Genomic DNA, 20,337 nt, shown 5'->3' on the forward strand with positions numbered 1-20,337 from the left:
ATTATCTGAACAGAGATTTCTGTTTTCTTTTTCATTGCCTCTGGTATTATTAAGGTACCTGCTTGTCAGTTCTAGAATAACCTTTCCATATAAATCATGAGTGTTGAAAATTATCATTAATAAATATAGGCATGAGAACTTGAAATGTGCTTTTAATGGAATTAATACGTTTGGGGAAAGATGTGGCTGCCTGTAATAGGAGGGGATTGAATCCAGGACTTCCTTCCAGGCTATTAGTTTACGTGATGAAAGGATAATATTGTAATATAGCTTGGTTTTTATTTGGTTTATCTAAACTAAATTAAAACCCATCTCTCGTGCTATGAAATTAACATGAGCAATATTGAAGTACTTCAGTCATTTTTTTTTTTATTAAGATGTTACAGGATGCTGCTCATGTCAAAATTAAACTTATGTAATATCTTAACATACTTTTATTATTTATAACATTCTAGAATTGCTTTTAAAATTAATAAGAGTATTTTAGGTTGTTTTCTTTGTTCTGATATGATTACTTGGAACAACACTTTCTAAATAATGTTACCATCTAAGGATAACCAGTTAATAATTTTCTTTTGATGTTACTGAATGAGAAGGCAGCAAAAGCAAATGGAAGGAAATTGTCTTTAAAAAAATATAAGCAATGTAATTATAATACTGAAAAAGAAGAAGGGAAAATAACATACTATGCCATCAAAAATCATAATTTAATCATTACTACAGCTCTTCCGTGAATTAATTCTTGTTTCAACCTTAACTTGCTTTCTAGAAAAACTTCAGGCCCGGTGATGAAGATGCCATGATTTTTCTGTTGTTTAGTCTCTGAATTGTTCCTCCATTATAAATTTATATTTATCTCAGTAAATGCTCCAGCTGTGAGGTGATCTGTATTGTTTTGCCACAACCTAAATATTTCAGTTTTGAAAGACTGTGGTCTTGTTTCATATTGGTTGTACCAGCATCAGTGAATGACTGTGTGCTAGGGTTACCTCAAGGACTTTGAGCCTCTCTAGGGTCTCACATGGAGTTTAGAGACGGAGTGCTTTTTGCATGTGCTTTTCTGTATTTGTGCATATATACAAATGACAATAAAAATCAAAAGTAGTCATCACCCAACAGTTTCGAATCTTTTGCTTAGAAAAGGGTGTGGTCCATAGTGGTATTACAGATGAAAATTAAGGTGCATAAAACAAGTGCAGGGGAAAAATGCTTGCATGTTGCATTGTAATAACTTCTGCAGTTCATTGATTGTGATGAAATTTAAATCAACCAGAACCTAATTTAAAGCTAAAAAAATTTTAAAGTGCAAAATACAAATTCTAACATCAGAATAATTTGAATTAATTATCAGTTCTTTTGCACAGGTGACCATTAGATGGTTGCAAATTGGCATGAGCTGAAATAAAATTTAAATTCAATTTACAGAAGAGCTTTTTTTGCATTGAGGGAGGTTAAGAAGTAGTTGCCCAGAGACTTTTTGAAGTCTCCATTTTTGGATATTCAAAACCTGACTGGTGAGTGCTCTCAGCATCCTCTTGTATTGGGCCCTCAACTGAACAAAGAACTTGGACTGTCTGATCTTCAGAGGTCCCTTACAAATTGTGATTTTATGAAGAAAAATGTTTCATTTGATATTGGCACAATGATTTGAAAATTTTAGTTTCTTTTTTCTAGTGTTATCCCATTAGGTATTTGTAGAATGAAATTAATTTTCATATCTAATAATATATGTTTACATACGTTTCATGTCTTTGTCACTGAACAACTTGCTTGCAATTTGCATTGCTTGTCCAGCCAAAAAATCCAGGAAAAATACCAAGATTTATTACTTGAGCAAACTAAATTTTATAACACATGCAATATTTATTTGGCAGTACCTCTGTTTCAGATTTCGTGTGCTTCTCATGGCTAATTAGAATGTTAAAATTCAAATGGGGATTTCTTGTTCTATTATTCATTTCCTTAACATATTTCTAATGGGGTCTTAAAGTAAGATGTCCGTAGATATCCTTTTGTTATCACTGCTAATGAAAATATGGACTTTCTGAGGTCCTAAGTGATTTTTAAGCCATGTTCTTAGCATCCGTGAGTCCATACTTTCCCTTTGTTTGTATCAAAAATCTACTGCCCATTAACTTTGATTCTGTTTCTTCTGAGTAGTTGTATATCTCAGAAGATTATATTCCTGTAAATGTTTCTCTTTGCAGTGAGGAGCTACGGAAGGAAGCCCGACAGCTGAAACGAGAACTGCTGGAAGCAAAGCACAAAAAAGAAGAAAGAGCTTTAAGACCTAAAGAGAAAGAAGGTAAGAGGTTTTGTGTAGATCTCCAGTTAATATTCTGGTTTTAAAGGGTTTTTTGGTTTTGTGTTTTATAAATGTACATAAATGTGGACTATTGTTGAAATGTAGATTTTTTTCTTTCCCTAGGGATGGTAGTAATGTAATGATGCCAGTATGTAAGGAAGTTGTATAGATAGCATTGTTCTCAAATCAGGTAGTATTTCTCCTTCTAAGTGTTCATTAGTTACATCCATACTGTGACCGCTTCACTTGCAAGGTCTTTTTGACTTTCTGACTTGGAAAGGTTCTTAAATGCAGATGGTTAACTTTGAACTCAAAACTACTGACTTCAAATTTCATGTATCATAGGACACCGATGGAACTCAAATTCACAAAGTCGCTACCATATTTATTTTCCTGAAACCTTGACAAAATGGCATCTTCAGCTGCCCTCTTCTTTGTCAGACCATTTTTATATTCTGTTTCTTTTTAAATGTGAATAAATTGCTACGTTTATAATAGCATGTAAAGTGCACATTTTAGTCCAGAAGGATGAAACACCCTTTATTAGCCAAACTGAAGAAACTAAAAAGTGTCTTTAAACACTGTGGGGTGAGACACACTTTTAGAGTGAATTCTTAGTTCAGTTCTCAATACCATAGAAATATGAAAGAAAATACAAAAATATTTTTTTCAAAATTCAGATAACACACAATTTGCAAGAGGGGTATAAAATACAACATAATTTTTAGAAAAACTTGTGGATTCTCTTGAATAACAGGTGAACTTGATCAGCATTTTGACAAAGTAAAAAAATACATTATCATTAATTTGTATATGTAATCTGGCACCAAATGTTAAGAATTGCTGACTCTGAAAATGTTCTAGTAATCACTAGAATATAAGCTCTCACTGACAAAATAATGAGTGTTGTCACAAGCCTTGTAAAAAAAGAACTGTGAGTAGAGGTATAGCAAAGGTAAAGTGTAGTCCTTTTGAACATATATGATAAATATATGAACATATATGAACATATATGATAAATTATCTTGAATAGTGCCATGGCAGTTCTTACACTATTGCTTAAACTTCTTCCTGTTCTGGTGCCAGTCGGTGGACTTTGTTATTTGAGGAAATTCACCTTTACAGTGACAGAATAAAGTAATACTTGGGCAATAGTTACTACTATGGTACAGTTTGGAAGGATACCTTCTATTCAAGCAAAGGGAGCTTATATACCAGGGTTGGTGGGGGGGGCTTTTATTTTCTTTGAAATAAATAGCAGGCAGGACATAAATCAGTTGAAAATCTGCAGGTTACAGCTAATGGTACAAATAATCTTGAATAATCTTGGCTTTCCTTTTTGTGATAGGAAGGGGTCTGTTCCAGTACCTGTTGAGAAAGATGGATGGCAGGAAAGAACCTATTGACCTAGTCAGTGGAGTACCTAACTAGAAATCTTTAAAGTAAACATGTACTAAAATTTAAGGCAAAATTAAAAAGATGTTAAATGAGATGCAAGTAATAAAGGATAAAATTATTAATGAAAATGTAGTGAAAGATTTTAGGTTTGTACTAGAAAATGAACATGAATTTACACTCTGATGTGGCTGTCACTGTGTGGTTTTCGCTACAAATGCAATAGCTGTAAAAGTGTGGTTGTACTATTGCACTCAGTTCCAAGTATTGTACCACCCAAAAGGATAATGAACAAATCATTAAAATGGAAAAGACAACCCAAAACTAGCAGAACACTATTTGGATAAATTTATTAGAAGATACTAGAAGATATGTGTAATTTATGTAGGGAGGGGGATGGAGGGGTGAAATCTCAAGTCAAAGGAATGAAGCATACCTTTATTGTGAAACAGAATTTACAACTGAGGAATGATAGAATAGACTTTAGAAAGACTTTATCTTTAATATAATGAACTCTAACGGAAGTGTTGTACCAAATTTTGCGCCAAAGTTAAAACCACTTAGTCATTTTGTATTTATTGGCCTGAATTTTCATCAGTACAGTAGAGCTATCAACATGGAAGACAGTCTGCTAAACATACAATAGTTTACCTGTTCCACATTAGTTTACATATGAGAAATTATACATATTTTAAAAGTTCTTCTATCAGGAAGTTGATGTTTATGTAGCAGTCGATTTCTCCATTGTTCTCTGCCTATCCTGTTGGGGAATTTGGGATGGGGAATTGTCATGCTTTATCAGGTGTACCTGTGCAGATGGTGCAGACACTTGCATTGTGTCTGCCTATGCTTTAAGCCGGCTGCATTAGGAAAAAATGTTAGTTCACAGGCTATGTAACCACATTTATGTGATTCTGTGCTTGATTAATAAACAATACATCACAGCCAGAGCTTGCAGCCATAGTGGGAGAATTTCACTGAAGATCACAGAATGGTGAGAATAACGCTTAGGTCATACTGGACAAGATTGAGTCTTGTTCTGAGAGGATGCTAAGGAAGGGTCAGCAGCATGAAACATCTATTTTAAGTTTACTCCACTGATCTTTATTAGTATTGGCATCACATTTAGTATCACTTCTTCAAATTGTTCATATTATATTTACCTAATATTTTTCTTTATTTGGAGATTAGATTAATTAAGAAAGACTGGAGAGTGAAAATTTAAGTGTTTACATTGTTTCAAGAGGTCAGAGAAAAAAAATAATTCCCTCCGTACATGTTTGATTATAACCAGTCTTCCAATTTGTGAATAGTATTGTTGACTATGCCAGATTGCTGTCAAGACCTTACTTTCAATAAGATGTTTTTCTATTATGTGACATTTGTTGTAGTGATGCCAGAAATTACATCAAACACTATCATTTGAGTGCTGAATTAGTTCAGCATTTTGAAGTACTTGGTCAAATATTCAAAAAAGATCTTCTTGAATTTTCAAAGTTCTGTAGAGTAAACCTGGGAATGTACTTCAGTGAAATCTGCTTCAGACAAACAGCATCTGTCCAGTTAATTATATGTTGGTTTTAAACAGTAGAAGTATTTAGGAAGTAATATTTTAGTTTTTCTTGTTAGAACATTTTTGTAAATGGGCAAATAATCTGTAGACTATGAAATTTAATTGTCATACATGAGAAAACAGAAAAGCTGTAAAATACTGTCTGAATAGGGAAACCTTAAAACTAATGTGAAAACCAACATTCAAGGATAAGAGTTCTACTGAGGCATCTAGTGCTGAGGCATTTTTTGTTTGTTTTTTATTGTGATATGGTAATCAAATTATTAAAATGTTTAGAAAATTCTCAAAATCAAGTGCTCCAGTGTAACATTATGTTTTATTTATGTTTTATTTTAATGTCTGGATAATGTCAGGGCACTCAAAGAATTAAGCCCTGTCTTACATGGAAAGATACTTTCTTGAAGTCTGGGACTTTAACAGGATTTTGAAAATAACAAAATCCGAATTTTGATGGTTTGGGAACTTTGCAGCATAAATGCATTAAGTATGGAGATTTTTTCAGTATATACAGTAGAGCTGCATTGTATCAAAGTATTCATCTGTCATCTTTGCAAAACCTTTTTTTTTCTCCCACTGTTCACATTTTTTTTTTACATTTAATCTCCTAATACCCAGCATCCCTGTGCAGTCCCCTTCCTGCTACTTTTTCTGTTTGCCTCTCTGTCTGCAGAAGAAAAGAGGAAAAAACCTCAGTGTAAACCAGCCTTGATTTTAGTAATAATCTTACGCATGTACTCAAAATCCACCAACACTTGAAAATTAACTGTATATTAGACTAGGACCATGTGCCTACCAAAGGTCAGAAAGCATTTACTAGAAACTTGCAGTTCACACTGTTTTGCGGTCTTTCAGATAAGTGCTTTGAACCTCTAGGAATTACTTGTAAGATTTTAGTGTTTGAGTTCGCTAAATGAACTAGTATTTTTGTTCTAGAACTGTTGCTTTGTTCACTGTAGCAAACTGAAAATCTAGTAATCAGTCCAAGCATGGAAGCTCATTCTGTAAGCAAATCTATTCAATTGTTCACAGTTGCTAAATATTTCCTGACTCTTACCTAACTTCTTGGCAAACGGTGGCTCTTTAGAATCTTAGGCAGGCCGGAGCTATAGCAACATTAACTAAACAGTTCTTGAAGGTGCAAAGAAAACCTAAGTAGAAAACATAAGTAGAACTAGTCCTAAGCAAAAATATACAGGAGAGTATGTTACTAATTGTCTCAAGCATAAAATTATTTCACATTGTTTTTCTGGTATATTAATTTTTACACTACTTTACGCTGAACTCTATTTTAAGTTTCAGATACATAATATTTAAAGCTGTAATAATTTTTTTTCCTAATTCGGGAAGAAGTGAGTTATTTGTTTTGGTTATTAGTTATCCAAAGTGTCTCTAAGTTCTGTATTTGTAACTTCTGATAGGAATTCTATTTTAATTCCTGAAATATTATGGCATATTGGAATTTCTTTTCTAATTTGTGAGGATTTTATTTGGTTTGGAGCAAAAACAACTTCTCTTTTTTAAGATTTCAGTCTCAGTAAGATTTTTTAAATGACTACTGCATACCCCTACAATTCCAAAAGAATGCAATATAAATATTGATAAGCTGAAAGTGGAATATACTGAAGTAACACAGGAAAGTGTTTTACATCTCTTATTTTAATTCACCAAAACATTCAAACATAATTACTTTCTCTTCCAACAAGAAGGTTTTGAGGATTTTTTTGACCCTTTGGTATTTAGTCTAGCTATGCCATGCATTTTTTGGAATTTCTGTCCAGTAGGTATTTTATCACATGAAATGTGTCATCTGAGTTGCTAAAGAATACATTTTGGATACTGAGGAAAATTTATGGGCCCACCGCATTTCAAACATACACAAACCCTGCTAAATAAATGGGATGCATTTTTATATGCACATCTTTGTACATTCTTTTTGTTACCTTACCTCAGTTCTGCATAAAGTCATGATTACATATAAAAATTTCATTACAATAGTTAATGGGATTGCTTTAGCATATCCAGAATGTTTTGTAATATTAAATACCTAAGTATGTAAATATCTTAATGCTAGCTGTATCTCATCAAAGAAAAGTCATAAGTCTTCCATTGATCCTTTTCAATGCTATAGGCTCTTGCTTTTTCATGATTACATTAAATCTTCAGAATCAGGATTTTTTTTCTGTCACGATATGTTTTTTTTTTCTACCCTTCATGTGTGTTTCTGGTAATACTTTCACCAAATCGAATTTGCTTCATTTTCTAACAAGTATTTTATGTGCAGTTTCATTGTCTCTTTCTCAAAAGGAAATAAAACCTGTAGAGTTTCATACAGATTCTAAGTACAAGAACAGTAATTACTACAAGGTGGTTTGCTTAAAAGAGTTTGTACTGTGGAAAATTGCATGCATACTCTCAGACCTGCATTTGTGTCAAATTGTACCTTATCTGTGCCACAATTGGTGGACTTGTTATGGCAAAGTTACACTACCTGCAGTGCTAGGAATGGAGCCCAGTCTTCAAGAGCAATACCAATGTGAGCATAAGCAGTGATCATGCTGTTCCGATCTTCCACAGGCAGCTGAATTAGAATTCATATTTCTTGGTTTCATTTAGTGGAGGATAAAATTGCAGTTTTGAAAACACAATACTTCTGATACATCTTTTGTTGAGTGTTTGTTATGCTGTTAAATGTACCAGATGCTTTAGGAATTAAGCTTAAAATTACCAAGCTTTCTTTTATTCTGCTTCACTTCTTATTAGGAACTGATCATTCCTAAACCATCCACTCACTTCAGTTCAATGCCATTGGATCAAGTTTTGCCTTTGTTGTACTTCCTCCATTTGTTAGTTAAAAACTGACATCATTTGAACTGTTCCTGTTTTAAGTGTGAGCAAAATAAGGTCTTTCATATTTTTTTAATCAGTATCTTCCTTTCTGCTTTAAAGAATTTAGAATTTCCTCCTTAGTTTCAGACTATCACTGTAAACCATGTCCCAAACCCAAAGTTTTAGGTTAGATTACATCATCATGTTGGCATGTACTGGCCATACTTTCAGGATAGAAGAATCTATCTGAAAGAAATTATTTTGACACAGTAAGATGAAGACTTTCTTGGTGGTAACAAGCTAGCTTACATAAATAGCTAATTACTTATAAATTCTTTTGAATGTAGGATGAAATGTATTTTCAATAAGGAATGTAATCTGTTTTCTTGTTTTTTCCCCCTCACCTTCCTTCCTGATGGAATATATACAACAGCTTGTTCAAACTAAAGAAGAAATTCTTTTCTTCATGCTATTTACACTTATGGTGAGATCCTCCTAGGGAACAAGATTCCTGTAACTTAAATTATCTTCTGCACCTTGTGATACCTAAAATGAATTTAATTGTTCTTTTACTTCTGTGTATCTATGCCATTTTTCATTAATTTTTTTCTGAATAAATCCTCTTAGATTAAGGGGATTAATATCAAAGTCACGATCCTTGTATTTTTGCTGAATGAGCAAGCTGGACCTAAATTTGTCAAGCTTGATATGAATGTCAAGTCCATCATACAGTGCTGTTGTTCCTCTTATTTTCAATTCAGCTGCAAAAGACTTGCAGGGAGTCTGGGTTGCAGACTGGGAGATACGAAGTAGTAGACAGCAATCTACTCTTACATTTAAAAAGGTTTCTTCCCACCAAGTCTCTCTCGTCTGGACTTTTTTCCTTGCTTGCTAGTTACCAGTCAGGCACAAAGTAGTTTTGTCAAATAATTCCTGCTTATCAAAAACTGAATATATAATTTCTATTAAAAAGCACTCTATAGTTTTGTAATCATTGCAGTTTTCAAGTTTTAAAATGTTAATAACTGATTGTCTTAGAGGCTCTTGAAAGTCTTTCCTGTTTTGTTGCTTGCTTTAAATGGTGTGTGATAGGTTGTAGGACTTCATGAAGAAATACAAGCATGTTTTGAAGCAATTTTAATGAAAGTTGGAAAACTGTGATGTGTACAAGGGCACAGCTCTTTTGGTTGAGTCACTCTGAAGTTAGTTCAAGTGGATCTGATTATCTTTTGTCTGAGTTATGAAAAGGCTTTCCTAGGAGGCAGAGAGCATGAAGTTGAGGATTAGAAAGCCTCTGACAGGCAAAGACCCAAGAAACAATAATACCAAAAGAAGGCTTTAACTGAAATTTAAATTACTTGTATTAACAGTAAGTGGCACACATAGGAGTGTGATAAAAACACACAAGCACACAGCTTCAGGGGAATTTCACCCTTTTTGTTTAAGAATTTTATTTGAGCTGCACTACATTAAACTAAATTTTAGTCAAAAGATCTATATGACTAAGGATCACATCTTTAAATTCAGAATATGTATATCAGAGGGTGGATTTAAGGTTTAAATGTTCATGGCCAGTTTGTGACTGTCATTTTCAAATATGTTCAAGAACGCTCTTCTCAGTTCTTTTGCTTATCATAAATGGGCAATTCTATTCATCATGGGGTAAATGTGATTCCTTTTAAAGCACTCATTTAGCTAAATGTCACCTGAAAGGTTGTTTTTTATAAGGAAGCAGGTTGTTTTGAATAATTTTGACTTCAATTTATTTATATAGGGGCTAAATGTTAGTAAAAGAAGATATTATGTTGCTTCCAGGTAGTCAACACTTTGGATACATGCATTTATGCTAAAACTAATGCATTATTTTGACTAGGGGTTGGTCTTGAATTAAGAACATGATTTTTAATTAGTAGAAGAAAATGACATAATAAGGGGAAATACTGAGCTTTTTAATTATATGTGGTAGTTTTTTTATGAACTTCTGTTCTCCTCAGTTCATCTGATAGTATGCTGCATAAGATTTTATGGCAGATTTGATTTCATTCAAGCAGCTGTTTAATCATCCCTAAATGTGTGTGTGTATGCATTTATCTATTTTGGTCATTCTGGAAGATGGATTTTTCTTTCTTTGTCTTGCTGGTACCTGTCAGACTCTGTTCATGATTATATCCAACATATCAATTGGAAAACAGCAAAAAAAAACCAGCTCTGAATGGTATTAAGTATGTTCGATTATTTTCCCTGGTACCTGTTAAATACAATGTAGAAAGCATTTAAATGTTGTTCAAATGCAATGTAGAAATTAAGATAAAAAGGAAATAAGATATTTTATTTGTAGAAATATGTAAGGAATTATTTTATATGTAGATATATAATTACAAATTTATTTCATTTTATTACAAACAGCTGTGTTTATAAACTTCATAGAAAACTTGAGTTGCAAGAGAAATTTAGTTTGGAATCAGCAACTTTTTCTGTATAGCTGTCAGCAGTCATCTAAAAAACCTGATAACAACAAATTCATTTAGATTTACAGTTCACCAGGCCATATATCCTGAAATTTCTTGAAACAATTTTCTCCAAAAATGTTTTCATTTGCAAATGTTCATCATCTGCAATGAACATCCAGGAGGTTTATTCTTCTGTTTGTTACCAGGAATAACAATTATGTAAATATGAGTAGATAAATTTTAAGCATACTAAATCAATATGTACAATGTCTTAATGCTGTTCAAGAAGAAGAAATTAATGTGAAAGTATGGTATTGATCAATTTTCCACTTCAGTTTTTGTCCCATTAAACTACTAATGAATAATTTATTCATTAATAATGTAATGAGACAGTGCATACTCTGCAGTGCAGACACTGTTAAAAAAAGACAAAGTTGCTCTTGACTCATCCATATTTCACTTTATAAGAAATAGTTTTATTCCTGAAGAGTTATATAAAAAAGAGCTTATTCCTGATTAACAACATGGACTCTGTTAAGAATTTAAATGTTACTGAGTTTTTTCCGTATTGCAAAATCAAGGACTTGATTTGTGGCTACTTCAGCCTACAAAGGAGGAAAACGATGACATTTTCTATAAATGGTATTTGTTTACTTTTGAGCAAATAGTCACAGAATATTAATACACATAACATTTCAACTGCTACAAGTTCTTCAGAAATTAAGGTCATCTGGTTAAAGGAATTTCAACAGTTTTCATCAGAGGTTTTACTTCTGTTATCCTGCTTTCTCTGGCTCCACAGTAAAATATAATTGAAACAAAAATCTTTTGACTCATTCTCTGCCCAGTGCAGTGTTGTGTTTTTCATTTCAGCAAGTAGCAAATCATTCTACTGCTGAGAAAGCAGTACAACTGAAATGTTTTATGGGAGTGTTTTGCTTGGTATTTTATCTCCAAAAAGACACTAAATCATGAAACCAAACTAAATTTGTTTAACCAAATATGTTTCCTTATTCAGAGGAGGAACCTGCTCCAAACAGTGTTGTTGAAGAATACCTTCAGGAGAAGAGAAAATATGAAGACAAGCGAAAGCAGCAGCCAAAGAAAGGAGTTTCCCGTGAAGATCAGGTAATAGTTTGATAGCCTGGGCAACAAAAATCCAGAAAATTACCTATGTTCATTTTTGAATATGTTTATCTCTATTTGTATAAAAGCAGAGTTTAAAAATCTGTCATTTCATTTTCTATTAAAAGAAAGAAAGAAAGAAAGTTATTATTTATAAAAATAGGTATTTTTATTACCCAGGTAGACAGGTAAATGAATTTTCAATGTGTGTTTGAAAGGGCTCCCAGTTTAGTTGCTAAAATCTTCTGAAAGGAAATGCTAGTCATGAAGAGGTGTCCTTGATTACATTTTTAAGAATTCGCATTTCTTCACCTTATGCTTTCCTTGCTATAAGATAACACTGGGACAGAAGTTTACATATTTGGCATTTGGTTTTTAACATTTTAAATTACAGTTTAAAAATATTAAATTCATCGATACTTCCTGTTGTGAAATGAAAGAAATGGTTTATAAGCACTGTAAAAACAGACGCTGTTTTACATACAATTAAAATTATTATTCAAAATTAGTTAGCATTTCTGTAGGCTCTAGTAAGCAAATATGAGCAAAGTAAGGTTTGCTTTACAAAGGCATTTGTTTTTTCTAAAATAGGAAAGTCTGAAATGGTTAAATATATGAAACTGCCTATGAAATGGAAATACCATCAACGTAAAATCTGTGCTGTACATCAAACACATTGGTTTGTAAGTGCATGTCAGTTCAGCTACAAAGATGTTCCTGTTCACATGTTGAATCTAGAAGAGATTTGAAACTTGAGGCTTAGTCACTTCAAAGCAGCATTTGGCAAACCTTTATATATTCAGCAAGCTGATTTAGCCCTAAACTAAGAAGTTTATGGAAACTTTGTATATTCAAAATCCCATTATCTTTGAATCAAAGAGTACTAAAGCTCTGTTGGCAGTGTGGATCAAGGGACTTAAAACCATGTCTAATGAATTTATATCAGCCCTGTCCTGGACATCACCGGAAAACAAGATGAGATTATAGAGATATGTATTCTAAGAGATCTTAATTTTTATTTACGTAACTCTGCTGGCAACAATTCAACAATAATTAATCAAGTTCTTTGTAATCCATTTCACTTGTGGAGAACCTCTTCTTGTCTCACACCCATCGTAACTTATCCTACAGTACAAATACCATTTTCCATCCTCAATGCAATAATTAAGGAAGAGGGAGAAAAGGTATCTTTCTCTAAAATACTAGATAATAGACCTCCTATTCAGCCAGGATCAAATTATAAAGTTATTCAAAGCACAGTATAGCATCTAGTGACTCACTGCAAAAAAATGGCTACTATGATATTTCAAAATTATTTCTGTTATCAGGTCTATTCACAGGAATGCTGTCACCAGAGAAAATTAGACAAGACACAAAGAAAGTGGCTGGTTTTGGTCACAGTTCCATATTAAGAGGGTCAGTTTAAGTTTGTTTCCTTCTATGACGTCAGCAAAGATTTGCTGTCTCAGGTGTTGCAAGTGCAGTGTTTGTTTACAATAGTATGAAAAGCTACAGAACTAGAATGATTTGCAGGCCCAAATATCCTCAAAACTTTCTGCTTTCTCACCTTAAACAGAAAAATAGACAAAAAAAATAAAGAAAGTAAATGCAAAAAAAGTCAAAATCTGCCCTTGGCAGTGCTAAAATATGTTTTTGAAAGAATTCAAAAGCCAGGAAACTCCTCAAGTTAAGATTGCTCCCAGAAGGACATTTGATTCCAGTGAACACTTCTGGTATTTCCTATTTCTGTTTTCTATTCTTGTTTAGTTTTTATTCTTTTAAATTTGAAAAACTTGACCAAACAAAACTACACAGCCATACAGAGGTGTTTTACAACATAGGTTGCCAACCTATCACCTACAAATCAAATGTAGCCTGCCACATAATTCAGTTAGGCACTTACTCCCTGATGCTTTCCTTTTCAGGAATGTCTCAAATATCAGGAAAAAAAAAAAAAAAAAAAAAAGCTGTGGGCTGTGCAAACATAAGCTCTTTGCCTTTTTATCAGAAACAAGAACTATGGTATGACCTTCAGGTGTCATCTGAGATTTGGTGACTTCATTGTCCCTGAAAGATCAGGCAATGTCCGTTTGAGAGTAAAACAGCAGATTTAAATGAGTATGAGATTTATATATTCAGCATAAGAACCTGTATCTGCAGAATTATTTAAGCTGGTTCATTTTTTTTAAGAGAAAAACATTGAGTTTTTTCAATGTCCACACATAATTTAAAAGATCATCAACAGAAAGTATATAAGTATCAGTTAAACTGGGTTTTCAAGGCTTGAATGGTTTGTAATTCATACAGTAGATTACTTTAAAAGAGGACAGTAGCATGTCCAAAAAGTAAAATTCATTGTTGGCAGTGTTATTTAATCAGCTGTTTTATTCTCTAGGTAGCTACAAGTATTTGTTTCTTAAATATTCCTTTTTATTTCACTAGATGGTGAGAGAAGTGTTTTTTCACACCTGACAGGCCCCTCCCTGCTTCTCTTGTTGCCTCAGCATTGCCTGCCCACTCACTCAGTCAGGGCTTTTCTTGCAGTTCTGCTCTCCCACCCACCATCACCTCTTGCTCTCTCACTTGCCTCTCTCTAAAGTGTTTCTTCCAAATCATATGAAACATCACTCTCATTGTACTTTTACTCAAAATAATAAAGATGTTGTATATGCCTGTTGGTGTAGAAATATACAATTTCTCTAAAACCATGTTTAATTTCAGACACTGGCATTGTTAGACCGATTTAAAACAAAGTTAACCCAGGCAATTGAAGAAACTCCTGAAAATGAGCTGTCCGAACCTGATGTAGATAATGATGAAGGATGGTGAGTTTTTTTCCTTTGGATTTCTGTGTTTACCAATACAAATCCTGCTGTACTAACATAGTCACACTGGTATGCATAAATTTGAGTAGCAGAAAACACCGAATGTGAAGACAGCTGCTCCATTAGGAGTCAGCTAAAAGGTACTGGTTTAGCACTCTGAAAAATATGTCATGAGAGCAGATGACATTTAGCATTCTGTAGTTTTAAATCTTTCTAAAACTGTGTGTTGAGCATGGTAAGTATTTGTAAATGATGGATGAGATTGAGATAGTCTGACTCATCTGAAGTGTAGGGTGACCCCAAGGCAGTGGGATATTCCTGAAGTGGATAAAGCATTGCAGAAGTTACTGCCTTAATGCCTCCCAGTCAAGGACTCAGTTTGTACCCTGTTGTCTCATATTCATCTTTGATACAAACTACCCACCTCAAGGGGATTAAAATCAATATGATTTGAAGTGTGATCTTAAAGGTCTAGGCTGCATGCAGTTAAATGATCTTAAAGGTCTAGGCTGCATGTAGTTAAATGCTCATAAAAGTAGGCATAATGCAAAAATGCATAAAATAACTGGAAAAAAGAAAAGAAATCCTAGCAAAAAAGTTTTGTAAGGATCTATCTGTCTCCATTTATAAGGCAAACACTACAGCTGGTCCAACAAAATAGGCTGTCTCTGCCTACAGGTTTTTTTCCATAGTTGTGTGCATAAGCCATTTGAGCTACAGCAAAATTACCAATAAAATAGAAACTTTAACAAAGTTCTTGGCAAATATTTTAAGACAACCGGTATTTCTGTATATCAGATGATTTAAAACTATTTTGTTGCTTCTTCAAACAGTGTTTTTTTCCTTCATTACATCTTTTCCTACCTCAGGCTCTTTGAGGATGAGAGATAACATACAATATAAATTTCAAATCCTTGGATTTCACTGATACTTTGAGATCCTTCTGAGCTACCAAAGTGCTTTTAAGTCCTCCAAGAATTATAGAGCAATTATTTCATTTGGAAGGGACCTACAATCATCATCTGTTCAGCTGCCTGACAGCTTCAGGGCTGGCCAAAAGCTGTGTTGTTAAGGGCATTGTCCAATTGCCTCTTGAACACTGACAGGCTGGGGGAATTGATCTCCTTTCTAGGAAGCCTACTCAAGTGTTTGACAGGCAGTCTGTTTTCAAATAATTTACTTTGAGGCCAAGTAAATTGTAAAATGTATGTTCCACACATTGGCTATAGACAACGTTAACAAAGCAATGAAATCTTCTGAAAGCTATGAATTATTGTGTGAAGCACTGGGAAAGTTAAATTGCATATTTTGGATTAAGTGTTTACATTTTCAGTACCTTTGTTGTATAGGAATATTTGAGATAACTATAGTGACTTTAAATTTTAAAATTCTTTTTTCATTTGAATCTGCTTCTCAAAAGACAGTGACTTCACTTTATTTGATTTTTATGAAATACAGTTAGTGTATGCCATGTGCAATATGGTACACACAAACAACGTGCTTCCTCCAGGCCATTTTGTAGGTCATGGTTGCTGTTTTTATGGGAAGGGAAAGCCTGCCAGTATGCTTTGCTCTACTGTCAGGGTATGTTATCTGAAGTAAAATGATTGCCTCTAAGACATTTTTATGTGTCCATGAGTGGCCACACATTGAGGTATAATTTTCATTCTCTGTCAAGATAGAAACCATTACCAATTTGTTATGTTTTCTTTAGTTTGGCAAACTTCTCTCTGCATATTTGGCTGAGCTGCTGTATTGGCATGGCACACAGCAGACATTTGGGCACTTTTCAGCAGCATTCTACTTTTTATGCAATAAAAAAGGAAGAAATATGACTCTATTGTAAACAGTGTGTATGGTGTTTGGTAATTATTACCAGACTTTACTGTCTAAGAACACATCTGAGGAAATGTTGTGAGGAGTGCTGAAGAGAAATGCATAAGACTAAGTTTTAATGTGGGATATCAGAATCTTTGCTGAGACATTTTATTGCAACCTCTACTGCTCTGTGAGAATGATTATTTGTATTGGTCTGCAGCAATCAAAATCCAATTTCCCTTACAGAATTCAAAAATACCATCATAAACATGGTATCTGCTCAAAGAAGGGATCAAAGAATAAAAATGTATGACAATAAGTAAGTGGACACAATTTTACAGCATCTGGGTACCTTAGAAAGACATTCTTGATCTGAGTTCTTCCAGCCATTATTTTCCTTCTGGCTTCATGTGGACAACTAGTGCTTGTGCTTTCCTCTTAATGATTTGTTAGATGTTCCCAGTACTATTTGATCACTAGTGGTTCATTATTTGCTTACAATCCAAGTAACAAGGACTCAGATGCATTACTATATTCTTTTTTCTTAAAGATTGTATAAATTGCTGCAGAGGTGGGTAGAGCTTATCTGTCAGAACTCAGTTATATTCTTGGTTTAGAATCTTAACCAAGAAGACTTTTCCCAAAAGTGTAGGTGAGGTGAATCACAGTGACAATGAGGTGTCATTTGCTTAGAGACTAATATTATGAAAACCGAATATGTCACAACAGAAGACCCAGCTGGAATCTGCTTGATACTTGCCACTTGGATTACTTGATAGGCCTGAATTTGAATGAGAAAATACTGCACAGGCTACACTTATTCAGAACTCTGCTGCTACTCAGCTTGTGTAGGACTTACTGTAACACATATAGCTGCATGCATGTGATACCCATTCAGGTAGTAGTGACACTTCAGAGTTCTGATGATAATAACAAATAGTTGAAATTGTAGTCAAACACAGCTTTCATTCCAGAAGGATGTTACAGCAACTGCAGATAATGAAACTAATGATGGAGATCCTGTGAACGCGAGACAAAATATTTTTCATAGAGAGAATCCAGCAATGGGATAAAAAAATTCTGATGCAGTCAAGTACATTCAAAAATTGTTTTACTTAATCTGTGCAAAATATTCCTCTTCAAATAGGATAAGAGTGATACTTAGTACTGTAAAACACCCTTCGATCAAGTAATTCTGAGAGTTCCAAGTGCTTCTTTCAAGATGTGAAATCTGAGACTAAATACAGTACTCAGCTAAGTCTGTCTGTGTTGAGTGGAAGGATTACTTTTTTTGTTGCTGTTTTTTTCATACCTGGTTTTCATTCCTTTCTAAGCCACAAATCCTTTCCTATTGAATGGTTGCCTAACTTAGTTCTGTCTGTACCCATACTGTTGATCACTCTTATTGGAATTTAGCCATTGCTCTTTTTAAATTGTATCCCACTTTTCATACTGCTACTCTTGTTTGCCAAAATCACATGAATTCTGAATACTCCAATAAACATTCAAAACTTCACATTATACATATGTTTTGTAATTATATTCTTCTCCAGTATAGTCATAAGTGGAAATGAACTAACCAACCATTACTATATTAAGCTTTTCACTTTGACATTAAACATGGCTGTCTACTCCTAAATACAGGGCTCTCCAGCTGAATTTTTAGGAATCTTACATGCTTGTGAAATGTGAGAAATATATCTTCACTTTCCTATATGGAATACTGTTTTTTGTGGAAGGAACAGATTCTCTGCTATAAAAAGACATGTCATGTCCTTAACCAAAATCTGGACTTAACTCTTCTCCCTCTGATCTTTTAAAACAAGTGGAGGCTTCTTGAAACTATAAGATTTACTGGAAAACTGAAGTATATCTAGTGCTATGACAACTTTTAGAGTTGGTGGAATTTTCTGTGGTAATGAAGCCACCACACTGCTTTTTGAAAACTCACCTGGTTGCCAAGTCAGTTTAGCATATATCTATATAGGATCTCCATACATTCTCGCAGACAAAATGCACAAAAATGTTCAGGAATCAACTTTAGTATTCCTCAACATTCTTGAACTTAAAACTTAATTGTCTGTGTCAAGTAACTGAAAAATCAAAATGATCATCACTCCATACCACTAAAATATCATACATTGCACACAAAACCAGTAAAGTTTACAGAACTTTATAATACATGGAAGACACAGAGGTTAGGAAATCATGATGGGATATTTTTTGGATTGATTGAAAACACATCCCCATTCATTCACTGCTTGGGTCTGATGCTCTTCAGTATCTTCATCAGTGACAGAGGCAGTGGGACCGAGTGCACCCTCAGTACATCTGCAGTGACAGGAAGCTGAGCACTGCAGGTGGCACTGCAGAAAGATGGGATGCCATCCAGAGGCACCAGCACAGCCTTGAGAAGTAGGTTCTTGTGAACCTCATGAAGTTCAGCAAGACCAAGGTGATGCACCTGGGCCAGGACAATCCCAGACAAGGGCTCAGACTGGGGACAGCCATGCCCAGAAGGGCTTTGGGGTGCTGGTGGCTGAGAGGCTGGACATGACCCAGCCATGGGCACTCCCAGCCCAGAGAGCCACACGTGTCCTGGGCTGCATCCAGAGCAGTGTGGGCAGCAGGGCCAGGGAGGGGATGCTGCCCCTCTGCTCTGCTCTGCTGAGACCCCACCTGGAACACTGCATCCAGCTCTGGGCTCCCAGCAAAGGAAGGACAGGGACGCTTGTGAGCTGGTCCAGAGAAGGAATGCAAAAATGATATCTCTCCTGTGAGAAAAGGCTGAGAAAGCTGGGGTTGTTCAGGATAGGTAAGAGAAGGCTCTGGAGAGACCTTATTGTGGTAGATATTTCAGTAATTAAAGGGTGATTAAAAGAAAGAGGGAGAGTGACTTTTTACTTGGGCAGGTAGAGACAGGATGAGGGGTGATGATTTTAAATTGAGAGATTTAAATTAGATGCTGGGAAAAAATTCTTTGCTCAGAGGGTGGAGGCACTAGAACAGGTTGCCCAGAGGGGTGGCAGTGGGGTTGGACTGGGTGACCTTTAAAGGTCCCTTTCTACCCACACCATTCTATGATTCTATAATATGAACATTGCATTGAGGCAATATTCTCTTCCTGCTTGAAAACTATTTCTATGCTGATAATCTCAGTTCTGATAAATACGGTTTTAATTGTTACTTCTTCAGTTTTGACTTCATGAAAGATGCCAGATTCATTCTGTTGGACCCTCAATATTCAGTGTAGAAACTGAAATATTAATATGTGAAAGTTGTTCCTTACCAGATGGACATGATTATGTGAAGTGCATTAAAATTGCTGCCACCAGGGAATCAGCCAAAATCTGTATCATCCTCAGTAGAAGGATTTGGTCTGTTATTAATCCCATCAGTTCACAAGTCAGGGCTGCAAGTAGACCCCCAGCTGATTTTAGAGTTTGTGTTACAGTGAAGCCCAGTAATTTTTCCTTCACTCTGCACCTGGCTAGAAGTTTAGGATTTCTTCTTCTGGATTCAGATCTCATCACTGGCCTTTATCTGCTCTCAGTAATGTACTCTGCAGCCTTTCAGAATTTGACTGAGACTGCCAGCATGCTACATAGTTCATTTAATTAATAGCACGTGATGCCAGTTCTTCATAACTGAACAACTGCAGTGTTTCCTGGGTGGAATGTAAGGTGTTACATGTGAAACATAAAGCTTCTTAATCTTTAGGAGAGATCAGCTTTTTCCTTCCCTGTGGAGTGCTGTGACAGCTGTAACTAAGCAACAAATGTAAATAAGTCATTTAAGTTTTTTTGGAAGTATGTCTAGACTCTGAAACTTGGTCTTTCTTTTTATTTGAAATAAAATAAATCCATTCCGCTTTCAGGTATACTGTGGGACAAGTAAAAATGAGCAAAATAGGAATTTGGAATAAGGTGGTAGTTTTTCACATGATTTTTCAGTCTAAAATTCTTCTGGTTACTTACCTTTGTTGTGTCTTTGTTGGTTAATTTGAGATATAGGAAAAAT

General features: G+C 34.6%; 1 protein-coding gene across 1 annotated transcript in view; it reads left to right on the forward strand.

Annotated features, from left to right (window-relative positions):
• Positions 1-20,337, forward strand: part of CWC27 (CWC27 spliceosome associated cyclophilin) — a 92,160-nt gene that overhangs the window by 60,937 nt on the left and 10,886 nt on the right. The window contains exons 11-13 of the mRNA XM_036403298.2: positions 2,208-2,305; positions 11,568-11,677; positions 14,396-14,499. Of these exons, the coding sequence (XP_036259191.1) occupies positions 2,208-2,305; positions 11,568-11,677; positions 14,396-14,499 (312 nt within the window). The remainder of the gene's footprint in view (positions 1-2,207; positions 2,306-11,567; positions 11,678-14,395; positions 14,500-20,337) is intronic.

The sequence above is a fragment of the Molothrus ater genome, chromosome Z, assembly GCF_012460135.2.
Source record: "Molothrus ater isolate BHLD 08-10-18 breed brown headed cowbird chromosome Z, BPBGC_Mater_1.1, whole genome shotgun sequence".
Taxonomy (NCBI): domain Eukaryota; kingdom Metazoa; phylum Chordata; class Aves; order Passeriformes; family Icteridae; genus Molothrus; species Molothrus ater.